This window comes from Gymnogyps californianus, chromosome 1 (assembly GCF_018139145.2).
Source record: "Gymnogyps californianus isolate 813 chromosome 1, ASM1813914v2, whole genome shotgun sequence".
Taxonomy (NCBI): Eukaryota; Metazoa; Chordata; class Aves; order Accipitriformes; family Cathartidae; genus Gymnogyps; species Gymnogyps californianus.
In genome coordinates this window covers 37,635,243-37,654,715 of record NC_059471.1, presented here as the reverse complement: position 1 = coordinate 37,654,715, position 19,473 = coordinate 37,635,243, and the positions used below count along the sequence as shown (strand labels likewise).

The following is a 19,473-nucleotide window of genomic DNA, read 5'->3' as shown; positions in this document are numbered from 1 at the left end:
GATAATCAGATAAGGTATTTCCAGTAGAACTGTAGAAGTAGTAATGCAAACATTAAAAGGGCCGGTGGGTCTTCACCTGAAATACTATGCAGAAAGGTGTTTTAAAACAAAAGCAGGTGAAGAGGCTTCTGGAATAATCATAGTATTAGAAAACCTGAATCAAGAGAGGAAACTTTAAGAACAAAGGTTTTGTTAACCATGAAAAGCAGAAGGTGAGGAAATCTAATTATTGCCTATAAAAGTATCAGGAGCCTTTTTGAAAAAGGGATATGAGAGTTCAGAGGGTGTAAGTGAGAGAGTGTTCAGGCACACGTGCCTTGTATTCAACAAACAACTTGGTTTTGTGGGCTCATTAACATTCAAAACCCCAGTCTTTGTTTCCAAACTATTATATGAGTTGCTTACTTCAGTTTAGCTTCGGTTTATATCTGAATCCTCCCAGGATTAGGGGTCAAAGTTAGGGATTTTTTTTTTCTCTTCTGCCATTCTTCTATGTCCCGTCAGATTTTATACCATGTCTTCCAGAGGGGCACAAGGGAAGATTGTCAGGTATTTCATGTGATCTTTTTGTTGAAAAGCTGCTTATATTTACAGATTTGATTTTTTTTCATCTGTTTTCACTAAATTGGAAGTTGCGAAAACAATAGTACCAAACTAATACCAGCATATTGTGAGCTAGCCTCTGCTTGAGGCTGTCACCAGAAATATAGTCTTAAAGAAAATTATTTCTAATAGTCGTGCACTGCTGAAATCAAAGGAATGCTGAATTTTTATATTCAAGAACAACTTAAGATCATGACAGAGGAAAAAAAAAACCTTCAGAACAAAATAGAGATGTAAAGATTCTTGACCAAATATGTAACTGTTCAGTGTCAAAAGAACTGAAGTAATAGAAATAAAAAATTGGCTTTGCTGGAAGCAAGAATTCGAAAATCTCTTGTATACAACCTGTTAATCAGGTCTAAGCACCGAGTTGTTTGTGGGTTTTTTTGTTTGTTTGTTTGTTTTAATCTGGGTAAAAGAATGTAGCTGTTACTCAGCTGCTACCTGCAATTGATGTAGAGGGGTTTTTGTGGGTTGTTTTTTTTGTTGTTTTTTTTTTTTTAAATTTTGTTTTGGTTTTTAAACCTGTGTACTTGCTGAGTCTCATCTTTCTGACATTTTGTAAGTGTCACTTTAATTTTATGCTGTGAACTCCTTTTATGCAAGACGAACTATATTGTGAAGAGTCCTATCGATAGTTATGTTAAGCACAAGGTATTATATTCTGTGTTTCTTAGCAGCTTTCTAAGTAAACCGGTGTCTTTAAAATTGTGTGTGCCTACCCTCAAAGGCTTCTTATGACAGCAGAAGTATGACTTTCTATTAAAATCAGGGTTGTTTCTGGAACCTGTGAAGACTGAAACACATCTGTAGTCAACATTGTCAGCTTCTAATTTTATCTCTGCTTCCTAAACAAGGCAGTTTCTTAACTACTGAAGCCGACTGACCTACCTGGTGATGATTTGGGCTTACCAATTGCTGAGTGAAAATCTGCCAAGTCTAACATACAATTAGAAAACAGTGTTTTTGAGTAAACAGAGGTTTAAAAAATTGTGATTATAAACCAAATGATGAATTATAAATTATAATATGAACATAAATTTATATTCCCTTGTTCTTTTTAGAAAAGTCGATTACGTTTGGAAAAATTATTTGGGTGGTTTGTTTTTTTTGGTTTGGTGTTTTGTTTTTTTTTTGGTTACATTAGCATTTTAACAGGTTGCCATTGATCATTTTATAGTTGTGTTAACCTTTCTGCTATGAATGGGATTGTAGTTGCTATGCAACATTTTACTCTAGTCATTTGGGGACTCTGTCAGGCTTTTATGAGAGAAAGATGTGTTCAGTGTGTGTATCTTATATTTTCCATCACATTACTCAGTGGATGAAATCATGGATCCACTACAGATCCTAGTAACATCACAGGGCCACAAACTTTCTCCAGGGATTTTTTAGATGAAGTTTAAGGTAGCTTTACTTTTATAGGTACAGTATATTATGAATGAAATAAATAATGAAAAAAAAGAAAAAAAAAAATCAAGTCATTAGACTAAATTTCAGAGTAGGTTCTTATCTATATATATTGTTCCTATGGAACATATTTAAATGTTAAGTTTACTTCATAAACAATCAGGAAATAAGTTTTAACTGATTGCAATAATATAAATCCAAGATAGAATACGTGATAACAGGAGTTATCCTCCGGTTACTCTTATGATCTTGATATTTTAATCGACTATTTACAGATCAAGTGTTCAACTTGCATGCATTGCTTCAAATGGATGAAAGTTGTATTTTTCTGATAAAGAAAATTTGCACTTTTTCTACATCCTTCTGTAAATCCCTGATATTTAATCTCTACTCTTTCCTTTTTCCTAAGTCCCTGTTTTGCTCTGCCGCACCCTCTCAAGTGCTTGCACTTCCCTCCAGCTTGGCAAGCACTTTCGCTCTGACAAATTCTGCTGTGTTTTTTACTAGGCGTCGTGCTTTCAAACTAGGGAATCGAGTCTTAGGTTTCATGTGTAGGTGTTTAATAGCCTCATTTTTTCTATGTTTTGAGGGTCTTATTTTCTTCATGATCTTCTATACAAATATTCGTATTTTCTGTTTTGAGATTGAAGAAAGCTTTGTTGTTCTTGGAGTAGCTTCAAAACTTGTCCTTTGGTTAATCAGAAGAGACAGACCTGCATATGTGTGTATCAGGTTATTTAAAACAGAGTGTTAATTGCAGTGCAAAACCTTAGGCATAAAAATAAAACAAAATGTAGTGTTCAAACAGGATACATCTAATCAGAATAAGGCAACTGCATAAGTGAGGGGAGCTGAACATTGTAGAGTGACCCCCTCATCTTTTATTGTAATTTGTTCAGTGTGCTTTTATTTCAGAATTAAAAACATAATATGCTGATTTGAGTAAGGTTTTAACTTGTGTATTTTACAAACAATATTTCCTGTTTAAGGTGTTAGCAGAATTAACGTTCTGTATTTTAGTCTCAGCAGAAAACCTGGAGAAGAGCCTGAAGCATATGGAGAGGCAACTCCAACAGCTTGAGAAGGATTTGCAGACTTTTCCAGCTCTTGAAGATAAGCACGATAAGTTTGTAGCAAAAATGTCAATATCCTTTGGAGTATTCTTTTTAAAAAAAAAAGCAGAAGTAATTTAAATGTATTACCTTAAACTTTAAATTTCTTTGCATAACTTCTGTCTAGTGTGTAGCATTTATTTTTGAAAAATATATTCCCTCAAAAACTAAATATATGAACAGTCCAATTAAAGGATTCATCTGTAGTGGATAGAATGAGAAGAATGCTTACTGTCAGGTTTTACACTGTGTGTAAGTTTCTTAACTTAGTGAAAAGCAGTTACAATAGGAATGTTAAGCACTTCACTTTAGTGTTAGATGTCTGTCTATGTGAGAATATCTTAGATGTCTGTCACCCTGTGTTTATTTGTTTTCTAGTGTATGCAATTACCACTGAATGTTTTTGTACATGCAACCACAGAACCAAAAAATTTCTCTTATTTCGGAAACGAGATTCATGGCATGTGAAAACTGGTTTCTGGTCTTATTTTTGCCAAAATTCCTTTTCTCACTATTTATTCCAAATCCTGCAGCCAACTTCACTACCTGTGTCTCTCATAAGAAAGCCTGTGACATAAAGATACTTAATTAAAACAGAAAAAAACATTCTTTCACTTAAACTTCCCTACCAGATGATGGTCATATATGCTTGACACTGAGACTAATCTGGAAGCAGAAATATCAGCACATAGAGAGACAGGTTGAAATTTCCTCTGAAGGCATGGTTAGGTTCTTACCTAGCTGGAAGACTACTTTGTTATGTACAAAGGCAGGGGGACTCAGGAGACAGTCCTCTTGATTAATCTCATACTATTAAATAAAAGATGGCAAGGGACCCTAAGGCCAAGCAGATATACTGGTTCTTGCTGCATTAGGGCCAGTTTCCTCTTCAGTAGACTAGCTGCAACCAAAGTGTTTACATCTTAGCTTTAGGCCTTCTCTGGACTCTGTGGGTTACCTGTAACCTTTCAATGTTGCTACTAATTTTTTGTAAGGTCGGGTATTTTGTTGGTGAGGTTGTTCTGGTTGTTGTTGTTGTTGTTGCTGGCTTTTTTTTTCCAGCTCAGTGTGTTTTTGAGAGAGATGTTGCAGCCCATCAGCATGGTGTCTCTATAGTACGAAACAGAAGTTTTGTCCCTGAAGAAGCCAATAGCATAATAGGAGAACTAGGAGAGGTGTCCTGAAGGCAAGAGTTAAACTATTGTCTAGGAAGTTAGAGGAAAACATATCCATGATAACACTCTCAGAAATATTGCTAGGACTATATAAAGTCTGTGCTTGGTTAAGAAAATGATGCGTAGTCTAGGAAGTTAGGAATGGGAAGCACTTATTAAGAAATTGAACCTATGAAAAAGGACAGACTCTTAATCCAAAATATTCATGATGCTGGCACTTAAACCTTTAAATTTAAAAAAAAAAATATATATATAAAAATAACCTTTTGCATTTTTAAGCTAAGGGCTAGGGTTTGAAGTAACAGATAATTTAGTATACAGCTTTCTTTGGAGATGCGGTTATAAAACTTCCATATCTATAAAACAGATATTAAAGAAACTAGCAAAGTTCAGTTGAGAATGAGTGAAGAATACCATGAAAAAACTAGCTTCACTTAAGAAGGAGAGCACAGGAAAAGTAAGTTGAGGAATAAATATGTACTTCTATGCTAATATCAAACATCTAAAATCAAAAAATGGTTATGTAGGATGCCTCATTTCCCTTTGTGTTACTGACATATTGGGCATTTCTGAAACTTGATGGCAGGAAGTGAGTGGAATACTGTGATATAAGGTTATAAATTATATTTAAGACAGAATAAGTCACAGTTGTAGAGAAATAGTGTGAAAAGTTAAAATATAATATAAGTCAGATAGGGTAAATAGGCAGACCTTGTTAATAAATACCATAACTTTTCTAGAGGTTGAAATTCCATCCCCATATATGAAGAGCATTAGAGCAGTTTACTGATCACTTAAAAAGGATAGCGATCATCTTAGGAAATGCAAAGGAGGGTCTACATGTCATCATCTTAAAGCATCTCAAAAGCTGTAATCCTGCCAGAGAAGACGTAGATTGTCAATGTGTGCCAAGAAGACAAGCCATAGCCATAAAGCTAAATTTGTTCTTTGCATCAGTTTTCTATAGGGAGAACTTCAGTTGACCCCACTGTGCAATATTTTGAATGGAAGGATGATCTCAAATGAAGGAGTCAGTAGAAGGTTTTTTTAAAGGAAAATATAAAATAAATAGCAATAAATCCCTAGGAGTAACCAGTGGTCACAAGAGACTTGAAAAGATTTTAAAATGAACTCAAATATAAACCTACTGGACTACAGTTTCTTACATGAACTAAGTTAGCCCAAGACACCAGAGGAATCAAAGCTGAAAAGAAGCACCTGAGTTTTTTAAAAGGGCTGCAAGGAGGATCTGCAAGTCTGGCTTCTCTATCAAGAAAACTGATGAACACTAAATAAAAACAGAACCAACATGTATATATGGGAGATATAGTATGATGAGGGAGAGTCAGTGTGGGTTTTGTAAAAAGAAACCATCCCTTGCAGATCTATTACAACATGCAGATAAAGGTAGGACAGTCGGTAGAGCATAAATGAATTTCCATGCACCTTTCAACAAGGTGTATTAACAAAGACGTCCAAGGAAAGAAATTTCTTAGGTCACAAGTGGAATGATTATTTTTTCTGGATTAATATCTAAAAATAAAACCCCCCAAAAACTCATGTCAAAAGGGAGATACTGGCAGAAGCTGACGAAAGAGCAAGTGAACTTCAATGATTATAGAGTAATAGATCTGGAGGAAAAACATTATATTAGAACAATTGAGATAATTGCAGTTAAAAGCAAGCAGAAAACATAAATAAGTTGCTGTAAAAATCAGTAATACTCATATCTTGAGTGCTTCCATCACCCCATCTCAAGGAGTATACTATATACCTACTGATGTGGCAGAGAACAATGACAATGATCAGCGGTAGGCAATAGTTTCTGCCTAAGGGATGTTTTAATAGATTAGGACTCTGAAGGTGAAAAATCAAAAAAATTAGAAAAATATAGTAAAAATACTTGTAATTTTGTATGCCATACAGGAGGAAAGCTAAGAACATACTCATTGTGTCTTATAAATAACCAGGGTTCATCCCATGTAAAATACTGTCCGGCACAACAGACAACTAAACTGTAGCATTTACTTTTAGGATGTTGTAGAGGCTGAAAATGTAAACAAATTTCATATAAGGCTTAGATAGTTAGCTAAAGATAGTACGTCTGGAGCTATTAAACACAGTAGTCCAGAGGTAGCTTTAGCTCAGAAAAATCACTAACCTGCAGACTGTTAGAAACTAAATACTACATCAGTTGAATTATCATGCTATACTTGCCAAGTTTCCTTCTTGTTTTCCCTAATCATTGGGTATTGACTTCTGTCAGAAACAGGTGAGGTGAATATTTGGTCTTACTTAGAATAAATCAGTACAGGTAAAACCAGCCATACTACATATTTCATTGTATTACACTATTCAAATACAGTATTTTGAACAGTAAATATTATGAACAGGAATAGTTTGCCCTCACCTACTACCTCTCCCAGCAGACAGGCAGTAATTTCAAAACAGTAAAGTTGCATATGGTTTCTAGTAATGTCTATGAACACACTAATTAAAGAAGCTCACTTTTAGAAATACAGGAACTTCAATAAATTACGAAGCAAAAAAGGTTTGATGTAAAGGTTAGATAATCCTGCACAGCATGATGAAGCCTGGACCTGTCTTTACTTTTATTCCTGTGACAAGGAAAGCTGAATGATGCTGATGTCTTGAAAAGCATGCAGCTCATAAAAAGAAACCAGCAGGAAATCTGAAAAAGGAAGGATGGTGCTTTGTTGGAAATAATTTTTCTTCCTGAGTACAATTAGGCTCCATGGACAAGCAGGCTTTTACATCCTGTCACTAAATATCACAACCCAAAGGCCCCTAATGATCTGATTAGCATTCTTGTTTCTTTAGGAAGTCAGATATATGCACAGTTGGTGCACTCTTTTATTGACAAAGTCTATAATTATGAATATTTCTCCTATATATTAGATTGTGCTAGTTTGTCGGTCATCTTATGTGTGCTAGCTGAAAAGAAATTATAGCTATTATTGCAGTTCTTCTGTTTGCTTTAATTAGGAAAGTCAAAGAATATTGAATTGATATTGATCTAGAGTATTAAATCCATTGAGTGAAATGTTCAATAAAAAGCACAGTGAAAAAAATACACTTATACGTTCAAAATAAAAATTCAGTGGGTTTATGGTGAGTGTTTAAATTACATATTAAAAGCTTAATTAAGTAATTTAATCAACATGCTCTTTATCAGTCCAGCTCGCATCTCATGATTTTCTAAGCAGCAGCTGAGAAACTCTTGACAAGTTTCAGCGTACCGCTGAACGTAGTGTTGATGGTGATTTTTACAGAAGATTATGGAACTAATACTTAAGAGACAGTGAGCTGGTTGACGCCTTTCAGCTAGGAACAGAGTCCTTTTTTGTTTATCAGTTCTCTATTCCTTTTTCCTTGTCGTTTAAGTTAATTTGTTGACATTGCGAAAAGAGAAGGAAGGAACAGTACTTACCCAAGTCAGAGCCTGATTCAAGTGAGGCAGAAGAAACCCATTTCAACTGCAAGGAAGAGACTACATGCTGCCTCTAAACTGTCGGTTACTTTAATCGACCTCATAGTTTGAACTTCTCTCTGTGCAACATAAACAAACTGAAGTCTGTAAGATGTCCTTGCATCCTAAGGACTTTGGAAGACTGCAGGACCTGAGCTCGTTAGGTGAAAAAAGATTGTATGTTGCTCTTTGGGAGAGGGTCAGGATGTTGACGTTGTGGACAGGTAATGAGAATAGGGCTTTGGCAAACAATGTAAATTTAGTTTAAGTACATAATTCCTTTATATAGGTCTTTAATATCTGGTTTGCGCTTCAGGTGTGTATTACAGCTAGCACTGGTTTTGCTTGTAATATATGGGATATACACACTGGATGCAGCAGCTGTGTGTGATACAAATACATGTCAATTTGTTTTAGTATTATAACATAGCGATAAGTAGGAGTGAGTGAGTCAAGGAAAAGGTATTATTTGACAAATACTCTTCAGAAGGTACTAATTTAAAAATCTAAACATTTCTGTGTGTTTCTTGAACTATTATATTCAGATACGGAATTTTACTGCTGAACCTTGCCATACGTATATAAAAGGAAGTCTCTATGACACATATTTTTCAGACAATTGCAACTATTTTCCCAAGAACTTGATGTCGGAAATCCTCAACAGAGCCCTACAACATTCACACCCTTTGGCCTTAGTAGAAAATCATTTGTTCAAATGCTGGTTTGAAGTGACCTCAAAGTCTTTTTGCACCAGTCTTTGAAAAGTTTGCTGTGTTTTTATGGAGACTGTTGCTGGCTAGTGCAGTGGCAGTCTCAGTTCCATTTTGAAGATTCTGCTAAAATATATGCAGCATCTATGCCCCTGTTAATCCTTTGTTCTTATGCAGAATAATATTCCTTTTTCAATTGTCTACACTTAATATGTAGGTTAGTTTGTGAAAAAATCAGAAGCAGTGAATGTGGGGTCTTTTAAAGAAATGTTTGGTACAGATTATGTTCTAGGATAACAGCTGCTTTTTGGTTTGATAATCTGCACTATATTAGTATTTTATATACCACAATATATTAGAATCAGTATAAACTTCAGACAAGCAATTTGCTATGAAAAGAGCTGCCATGAATGTGCAAGACCAAACATACAGCAGTTAGAAATTTTGCCACAGATATTACTCATCTCAGCCCTGCATTGCTTTCCTGTTCCATTAATGAGCAGAATGATGATCTGTAGTCCCGTGAGTCCAAAAAGGCAGTCTGTGCAGTGAAGCCACTTCAGAAAAAGTTAACAAATGCCTAACTTCTTGATTTCCTTTTCCTCCCACCTGTGTTGCAGCTCTGCTGTACTTCTGTCTTCATTCATCCAAAGCCAATGAATTGTGTAGCTGATAATGCATATATATCAACCTGTTCATAATAATTACAGTTGGGATTGCTGTACTCGGTAGTATTCCCTGTTGTCTCCAGTTTAGCTAGTGCTGGCTAACAAAAGCCATATTTGAGGAAAAAAGGAAGAAGACTTATTAAAAATACCTAAATTGAAGCACAGTCTCAGTAGAATGCCAGGAGCTTAGGGTATCCCATAATGCACCAGATGGAAAATAAAAAATCTCAGGATTCATCGTGTCTGGCATTGAAATACTGGATAGTAAAACATCTTCCCAGAGTGCTGTATTTTGAGTTTAAAAATGTGCATCACATATTCAAGGGGAGTCAGTTTTAACAGTATAAACTAAGCAGCCTATATGGACTTTATTAACATAGCTGTAACTTTAGCTATGTCTTGCAGAATATCACAGAAATTTCATGTGTCTCACCTCCCCACCCCCCAAGTTTCCTTTTCAGGATGTACTCTGGCAAATCATTCATTTACAAGATGAAGTATACATTTCATTGATAATTTTAACTTTTCGTTTTTGTCAGGTTTTTTTGTTCCTATAAAACTGAAGAAAGTTGCTGGAATGTTTGATGTATGGCATTTATACATAGTGACAACAAAACAAATTTGTCTAATTTTCCTTTACCCCTCCACTCTGTGGAAATAAAGAGCCTCATAATTGCAAAAAATAGTGTAGTTTTCCCTAAGTTCTGTTAATGATCTAAGAATCACAAATAATAAGTATCCTAAATTGTAGGATCAAAAATAAACAGGACGTAGAAATGCTTGTTTCTAGTTTCACTCAGCATTAATTTTACTGTTTTCCTTTATTACAGTTGTTGTTTTGGTTTGTTTGGGTTTTTTTGAACTACTGACATTTCTTTTGATGGTCCTAACTTGTGTTTTGTCATGTCTTGTTTCTCATAATCCTTTTTTTATTTAATATTTGGGCAGCTGTTGCATACTAACCTCTCATCAACTTTCCTGGCTGTCCCAACAATAGCTTTTTAGCATCCTTAATAATTTTAAAGAAACTCAACTCTGAAGGGAAGTTTCCTGTAAGCTTTGTGCATCTTGGGAGCTAAGTAAAGGAGAGAGATTCAAATTGATATGGAAGAAAAAGTGGGACAGCAACATCAATTCTCTTTGAGCTGTTGCTAGCCAGTCAGCACAGGCAGTCTGAAGCTGCTCACAAGCTGCATCTTTTGACATCAATAGAAACATGGAAAGAAGCTCATACTGGCTAAAGAGCCTTGTCAGAGAAAGAGAAAGTCTGAAATCAAGTGGTTGGGGGTGATGGAAGATGTATAATTTAAAATCTAGGCTTTAGTTAGTCCTTTTCTACAAGACTGTCATAGTGGAGACTGTTCTACCCTTACAGACCTAGCTAATAGCCATCATAGTGACTGATTTGAATGTTGTGAAAATGCATTATTTCTCCTTTCCTTCATGTGTCTGAGAAAATTATTGTATGACTTTCTGGCATGGATTCTAAATCACGAAAAGAAAAGCATTAACTGCTTACTTGGTATTTTAAAAGCAACATTAACAAACCAGAAGGACATTTAATAGTGAAAATCAAATAGGATTCAGCCTCTAAACAAAACTAAAAGAAGAGTGCATCACAAAAAAACCTGAAGAGTGAAAGCAGGCAGCCAGCAGTAAATTGTTACTGTGTATTTAAAACAGCATGGTGGACAAAAATTCTATTTGTCTAGATTTTAGTGCACTTGATTAAAAATCCTGTGCTTCATAAAGTGACCATAGTGTATCTGTAGTATAAAATATACAAATACAGTACATTCTCTTTTGCAATAGTTGTGGTGAGCAATTGGGAGTAAAGGTAAAATTGCCATTTCTTGTCTTTTGTAATCTTTCCTGCAGCAGGAAAATAATGGAACATAAATATTTGTTTAGCTACCGTTTCATTAAAGTAAACACTTTATGAAGTTGTCCTACATAAGGAAATGACTACACACAGTCTTTCTTCTTTGAGCTTCTTTGACAAACTATATTATCCAAAGTCTTTAATAAACATAAGGGTTTTTATTTCATTTATGTTATGCAGTATTTTGGTGCTGTTTATAAATTGTCTCTCTCTTGTAGAAGTAGTTCTATTGTTTTCACCTCTAATTTAATTAAGTTGTATTGACATTGCAAATAGCCTTAGAAAAAGCATAAATACCTGATGCAGCCACCAGGAACAGAAATGAATGTATTGCTGTTGCTACAACAGCATTTTAAAAAAAAGCTGTTAAGATGAAGTTTTTAATCTTGCATGGTTTTTACTTTTAATACTGTTGTTTATCAATATTTCCATTTTTACTCTAAGTTTAGTAGGAACTATACTATTTCTTGATCTGTTAAAGTATTCAGGGTAGTTATTGGTATCTGTACCTAAATTCCATGTAAATTCCATGTAAATTGTAATTTATATACCTAAACCTTTAGCTTCAGTAAGGAGACAGTGATACTAAATAAACTACATAGGTGCTTGAAGTTAGATTAGTCCCATACATTTTATTTCATACAAAATTATATGCTAATGGGATAATCTTTAAATTTAAAGTGGTTGAGAATATTTGATGAAAGCACCCTGATTTATTCACAGGCCTAATTTACACAGTAAATACTAGGAAGCATATATGACATGTAAGGAGTTCTTTTGATACTTCATTTGATGCAAATGAAAATGTGTATGAAATACTGTGGGTTTGACTGGATTCACTGAGTATTCTTGCAGCCTTAACAGCAGCGTACAGCTTTCTAGTCCATGCCAAAGAAGACTTTCAGAAACTTTCACGGATGCATGAGAACATGGAAAAACTCTATCAGAATGTGATGGGATATTATGCCATTGATCTGAAGAAAGTTTCTGTGGAAGAGTTTTTAACGGACTTAAACAACTTCAGGACAATGTTCATGGTACAATCTGTTTATTTTATGTGTAATGTTTCTTAGAAATTATTTTTGTAATCTTTCAGTTACTGAACAAACTGAAAATAATTTTCTAACTCCTCAAATGGTAGCTGATACTCATATCAGAAATTTTACTTTGCACATCCTAAATTCTTAGACTATCCTAAGGATAACGGAGTTTTGAATTATTATTTGTGGATTATTTCTTTCTGAAAAAATTGGAAATTCCTAATAACAATGAATGTAATTTAAAACTGAGCCTCTTATATGCATGTATAACCTGAAGGGGAAAAACCTGAAACTCTACCTTTTTTAAATACAGCTGCATTTTCTGTTTAAAGGATGCTTGTTATTTACTTAAAAATAAATATTCTAACAATTATTATATATTTATAATGCACACTCTTCCCATGCAAAATCCAGACCCAAGATTTTATTTTGTTTAATTTTTCATTTGCCTGCAGCACTTGGTCAGTGTCAAGGTTTGTGTCTGTAAGCAGGTTCCCTGCTATGGAAATTTAGAGCTCCTTATCCTGGCTTAAAAAACAGCATATTTTCCTCAAACTCAGTCTATTTCTAAGGACTTCTAATTTTTGTGACAATAGATTGTCTAGGATTTTAGATTTTATGCTTTTTTAAATGCTTAATTTCTTCTTTTCCCTTTAAAAAGGATGATCTTTGGGGGGAGGGGCTAAGAATTATTATTTTATTATTATTTTAAATATTTGAATTATATTTGAGAAGCAGGCATTAGGCTGATCCAGATTATTGTTTGGTAGCTCCTTTTGTATAGAGCTCAGAACATAGTTATAACCATAATTCAGACTCACTGTTAGTTAGCAGAGCTTTGCCTTAGAGTCATCTAAAATAGTCATAGATGTGGAGGTTAGCTCTGTCCTTGTATCACAGGGCAGCGTCTGCATTATGTATGCAAACATTTGCACATACTAGCTCATCATAAAAGGTTGAACTATTTTGAAAATCTAGTTTTATTTTTAAGTATTTTTTGAGTCCAAATGTGTTTTCATTATGCTTACAAATTTTAATAATAGGAGGGTTTGGGTTTTTTTTTTTTGTTGGTTTTAATTCTACCAAAATGTGATTTAAGAGTTTTAACAAAAGACCTTTCTGAAAAGTGAGGTAGAAATTTCTCACAAGGCTATTTTTTTATATGTTTGGAGCTGATTATATATGACTATAAACTGTCCTCTTGGCAAATTTCAGTGTAATCGGATGTTCTCCAAAATATTACAGGTTCTTTTACCATTGTCAATGTAGTCCTTCTGGAAGAAGGATGATTAACTTGATGATATACTTCAGAATACATACTCAAGACTGGTATACCCCTCAGTTTAAAATAACCAAACTTCGGGAAAGCTGATGGCTATATAAGTTCAAAATACTTTTATAGAGCTCTTATTTAGGATTAGTGGGAATTGCTATCTTAGTGATTTATAACTACATTCCAATTGGTAAAGTTAGGGGGGCGGGGAGAGGTTGTTGATTTTGTGTGGAGGTTGTGGTTGTTTTCAGTTGTTTTTTTTAAGCTTTCTTTGCAAAAATAGTTTTTTCTCTTGGATTCTGAACACTTGGCTAGTAAGCAACTCTTTCTCAATGAAGAAATGGAAGAATAAAAAGGCAGGTCCCCAATTGTGTATGAATTTATTAGTTTGGATAACTTGGAAAAGGTGACTCATGTCACATCTGGCTACCTATGATTACATAGCTTAACTTACTGGCTACACTCCTGCAGGAAGGTTATCTGAGCATGAGCTTTGTGACAAAATCTGGAGCAGTGATCCAACTTATGCCTATTGATCTGTAGAAAGATTCAATTAGTCATTTTACCATCTACTCATTGCAGCCTGACGCTTATCATTACAACACACTAAGTTGCTTGCATGTTTCCCGGTCTTGTTTGGTTTTGCTTGGTTGGTTGGGTTTTTTTAATGATTTCAGACATGTCTGAGGGTATAGATAGGGAAAAATACTTCTTTCGTAGATATTGAGAAAGGGTTTGAAATTCCTATGTCCCTCTATTTTGAGGAAAAGACTTAAAATGGAACCTATATTTGGCAAACATATAAGATTACCAAGCCTCTGCTACTTCAAAGTTTAACAGCTAAAAACCTAGAAGGCACAGTCTTCAATCAGAATAATTTTGCTTGGCAAGTTACATATGCCAGATTTTTCAACATGGGCATTGATTGCGTTTTCCTAACTTGATCAGTGCCTAATCTGAAACTCAGGAGTCTGATTTCAAAATTGCTAAATATTATAGTTGTATTACTTCAATTTCTGGTGTTTAAACCACACCTCCCATTTAAATGCTGTAGAATAAGAATTCTAAATGCTTAGATTCGTCTTGAATTGGAGACTCAAAGAAGTGGTTGTGCTTTACCTTAATTTCCCCATATTTCTTTTCTGTGTCTGTAAACTTAGCACTGATACTAACCCCTGCTTCACAGCAGTGTTACAAAGATAGATTAATTAATGCTTCAGAACAGTTAGATATTACTGATGAGCATGATAGAAGAAACCTTGAGGAAAATTAATAATTTTGTCTTGCAGAGCACAGTTTGAAGGCTATATGAAAAAGGTGTGTAGATAAGGCATGAAACCCCTTATCATTCAATGACACTAAACAAAATATTGAGTAGCTGCTCAGTTTAGAGACTTTTTGGGAAAGATTTTTGAGATGCCTATTGTGAGACACCCGAGGTCTGATTTTTCAGAATTGTTTAGCATTGGTCTTGATTACTGATGGAAACTGAAGGTGGTTGGCATCCTAGAAAACTTGGCTCAAAAGACTTTTAAATTTAGTGCTGAAAAATCATTGGATTCTTAAGAAGTCCAAAACTAAAAGACTACTTAAGTCACCAGTAGGTGTGGGAAAGTGAAGTTCAGTCATCCTTGTTGTCAAGCAAAGTTGATAATTTACATACAGTACTTACCTACTTATAATGCTTTTTTTTTGTTCTCAGTTAATGAAAATGTTTAAAACATTTTAAAAAACATGTTTAAATCTGGAGCCATAGACTTCAGGTTCATAGCTAACTTTGGACTGCACTTTGTACTTCAGTGTTATTTGGTGGCTGTGACAGCTATTATTCGCACTCTGTGAGTACCAAATCTAGAGCACAGTTAGTTGGCCGGATCCAAAAAATGGGTGAAGCACCTTACCTTCAGTGCTTTAACTCCCAAAGCTAAATTCCTGGTACAGTCAGTGGAACATCTTAGGTATCAGACATCTCTGTTAACCTCCTCCTGTGCTTTCACAGCATCAGAGGTACTGCTAACAGGCTCATTCCTTTCCTTGGAAGGATAGCTTTCTGAAATAAGATGAAGCAATTGTAGTATTTCCTCTTCTTGTGTTTGTGCAGGTTAGAATTTTCCTGCAGTTGTAGGAGAGGGAGGGAAGAGGCCTTGAGTCAACAACTCTTATGTCCAAGACAGTACGCTAATCATAGGACTATAGAAACCCCTTGCTCCTGTCAATACTAGGTTGCTCTGCAGCAGAAACATGACTTAAAGAACCAGAAGAAGAGCAACCAAATAAGAGTTTGTTCCCTAGACTCTAGAGTATTTTTCTTTTCTATTACGCAAATACTTGAATAAAAATCAGACACAATCCTGGAAAGCACAAGAGAGAACCCAAGAATACCTCCATCTTGGAAACTCTAGGCCTTGGCATGGTATGCAAAAGGTGTATACTTTGGTAATTCTTCTGAAAGTTAACTTTGCATACTGTGCCATATGCTGAATGCAATGCTACTCGTATATAGCAGATGAGGTCAGACCGTGTCTAACTTAGGCCTTTTGAGCAAGGAAGCATTAAGACATTTAATCTTTGAAATGCAAACAGTGTGAGAGACAAATATGTGTTCATCTCAGTCAAGTTTGTGACAATTCTTGGTATAAACATTTTGCAGAACTTTAGACACCTATGTTTTGTGTTGAAAACACACGGAACATGTAGGATAGGATTTGGTTCTAGGGCATAGACCTCTAAACGTCGGCATCTGTTTGTGAGCTTGAGTGTCTAATCTTGTGTTCTAGTCAAGGGAGATGCATACTCAATACAGTTAGTGGAATCTGGAGAGTTGTCTACCTGATGTCTCAAAGGAGACCTAACAAACAACAGAAGTGCTTAGTATCCTGGAGAGGTGTCTTAAATGGTATCCAAGACATCATCAGCCTGAAATTTTAAGTTATGACCCAGAACTTACGGAATACCAGTGTCCTGCTAGAGAAAGGCTGGAGGCAAGGTGTGATACTCCAAAGCATCCAATTTCCACTGAATATGAAGGTGTGAGCTACTAAGTCGAGCCCAGTTGATCAGTGTGATTAGAAAGGAATAGACACCTACATTTAGATGACTGCAGTCTGAGGCTGAGTCCTACTGGTATTATTTAGGGGAAAAAAGTAGATGCAGAGTAGAAATTTCCTTGGTCACTCTGTTAGGAAAGTGTGTAATTTCTGCCAAAATTGTACTTGTGCTTGAGTCCCATTTGAGTTTTGCCCAGCAGTTTATTTTACAGAATGCTCAGTCTGAAAACCAGCAAATAATTTGTTAAAATTCATTCAATCTAGAATTTTAGCATTTTGTGGTAGGCTTCTCCCCTCCTCCCCCAGTATCAAGAAAATTGACAGAGGCGACTCTGGAGAAGAAACTGGAAATACAGTTTTGCTTTGTTTAAAAAGTCCACTTCATTGTCATTTTTCATGATTGAAAGCTTATTCTTCTTCAGTTATCAAAGACAGATATTTCCTCACAAGATTTGTGTGATTCCCCCACCACCACCTTCCTTTGGTCATTATTTATTGCAGTGATGCTACAAACAGTGCCTGTGCAAATATTGCTGTAATCCACATTCATCCGTGCTTTATAGTACTCTTCAGTCCATTTTTACTTTTTTTTTTTTTCTGAGTGCAGGCTAGACGTTTTCCCGCTAAAAGCAACATGAGGCATTAATTATCCCTGCGAATGTGCAGCCTCTGCCTCAGACCTTGTGAAGATGTTAGCCATTTTGTAGGAGGGGACACTTTGATCTATTGTGAAAGACAAGATTTTGTGTAACTGCATTTTGAAAAGAGAAACTTTCTGCAATGAAGAATAGGTGTATGGCACTTTACATTTAATGCAAGCCACAGTAGAGCACTGAGCATTTACCAGTGTACATAGCTAACACTAAAATAATGAAAAGGTAATCCTAAAATAGCTTTGTTTAACAATTATTGAATGTGACACGGTTTCTTTGCTTAATGTCTGAATATGCAAAAAAATGATTTAAAAACTCTGAAACGATAGTTCTGTTTTGGCTTCATTGGAAGCTTTGGAGTACTTATTTATAATTCAAAATAAACAATATTGTACAGGTATTAACCAGAAGACAAGAATTTATAAACCCAGTGAATTAATGCATATGTGGATAAGAATAAGAAAAATGCACAGCTAAGTCACCCAAGCAGCCTTGTTTTGCTTGGTATAGTGGCAGCATGAGAAAGAATAAATGTTGCAACTATTCTAGAAATACAAATAGTAACATACTTACAGTTTTGTAAAACCAGGTGGTTTAGATATTTTGAGTTCTTCCTACATTAATGTGTGTATTCTTAAGATGTATTTCTTGCTGAATTTATAATCCCCATTTGGGGGCAATTAGTATGCTTTTAATGTATTTATTCTGAATTTTATTCTGAATCTTCTGAATAAAATGTACTAAATATGGAATGTAAAATATTTATTTGGCTTGATAAATTAAGGTTAGTTAGGAGATGTGATTTTAAAGCTTTTTTCTTTGTTTTTAAGATTCAGCTTTTTTTTGCTAAGACTTCAGGTTTAATGGAACTCTATATTAACTTTTTTTTCATAGCAAGCAGTAAAGGAGAATATGAGAAGAAGGGAAGCCGAAGAAAAACAGAGGCGTGCTAAAATAGCTAAGGAGAAAGCAGAAAAAGAAAAACAAGAGAGGCAACAAAAGAAAAAGCGCTTGTTAGAAATGAAAACAGGTAAGTAATGTAGAAAACACATTTTACCTAGCATTTTCCTGGAAATAAAGCTCCTATTTTTTAATTATCTGAATGTGCTATTAGAAAAGACATAATAAATGAGTGATTTTCACCGATTAAAGTTTACAGCAAAGTAGTTCTTAAATTTTGTATTGTTAATGAGCTTCTCTAATTACCTGTTTTCTTCAAGCTATTTTAGAACTCATAATGCTGCTTTGTATTTTTCCATTAGAATATATTGAACCTTGTGTGACCAAGTATAAGTTCAGTTATGCTCAGAACCCCTTACGTTACCTGAGAACAGACATTTTCCAAATCACAAAGCCATTTTCTTTCTTTTAACTAAAGTTACATATTCATTTTTGTTCTTTTATGAGAATAAACCCTTCCTGAAGTACTCTGGATTTTTCTTTGAGTATGTCAATTGTTATTTCAATAGGTCCCTATTGAAACACCTTAAAAGAAACCTCAGCCATGCATTTTTAAAGTTACTCATTTATGCTGTGTTGTCTTTTGTACTAAAAGAGATGGCAGACCCTGTGAGTTCTCTGTAACTAAAAAAGATGTCTGATCATCCCCTATACTGCTATATTTTATCCCAGACTGAGCTTCTGGAATCCTTCAGAATGATACATGACTTACTGTGTAAATTATCGTGAGGTACTCTCATTTTTTTTCTGAGCAGATCTTGTTAAACAGTTCCCCACTCAAACCCTGGTCGGCACCTTTGACATAAATGATTATCTGTCTCTTTCACGTTTCACTAATAGCCAGAGTAGGTGTGTTTAGTTTCAGAGATTCTTCAGACCAGAAGCCTTTGATTTATTTTCATATGAACATCCATGTCTTGAGATGCGAGACTAAAGCTTTCTCTTACGATGGGAAACCAGGCGGCTGCCCTCTGAACACAGAATTTCTAATTCTTTAGAAGTAAATTCAAAACCCAATCAGAAAACTACCAGTGACAATCTTTTTAAAGCTCACAGAAGATAGAGGAGGCTGCAGAAGACTAGGAAAGGGTAAAACTGGTATCTGTATTCATGCACGATTGGAAGTGTTTCAAAAGATGTTAGATATTCTTCTCTCAGACATGTTGTATGTATGACTGATAGTGCTTTGGATGGAAAACTGATAGTCTTTCAGGGAAAATTAAAGCTCCTCTCAAGTCCTGTTCTTCGTAATGTCATGTTCAGACTTTCCAGAATACAGGTGCCAATGTTACGGACTTCTGAGTCATATACCCACATGTGTATGTAGGCCTCTGGTAGTTAAACCTACTGCTTCGGCTAATGTAGCGGGTAACTATGTACTTGTTGTCTAGGTCATTGAGTAAATAGCTGCTTTGTCTCTTAATAGCTTGTGTTTTTTATTAAATCATAT

General features: G+C 35.0%; 1 protein-coding gene across 1 annotated transcript in view; it reads left to right on the top strand.

Moving 5' to 3' along the window:
• Positions 1-19,473, top strand: part of DIAPH3 (diaphanous related formin 3) — a 250,366-nt gene that overhangs the window by 154,180 nt on the left and 76,713 nt on the right. The window contains exons 24-26 of the mRNA XM_050905747.1: positions 3,034-3,158; positions 11,923-12,087; positions 17,958-18,093. Of these exons, the coding sequence (XP_050761704.1) occupies positions 3,034-3,158; positions 11,923-12,087; positions 17,958-18,093 (426 nt within the window). The remainder of the gene's footprint in view (positions 1-3,033; positions 3,159-11,922; positions 12,088-17,957; positions 18,094-19,473) is intronic.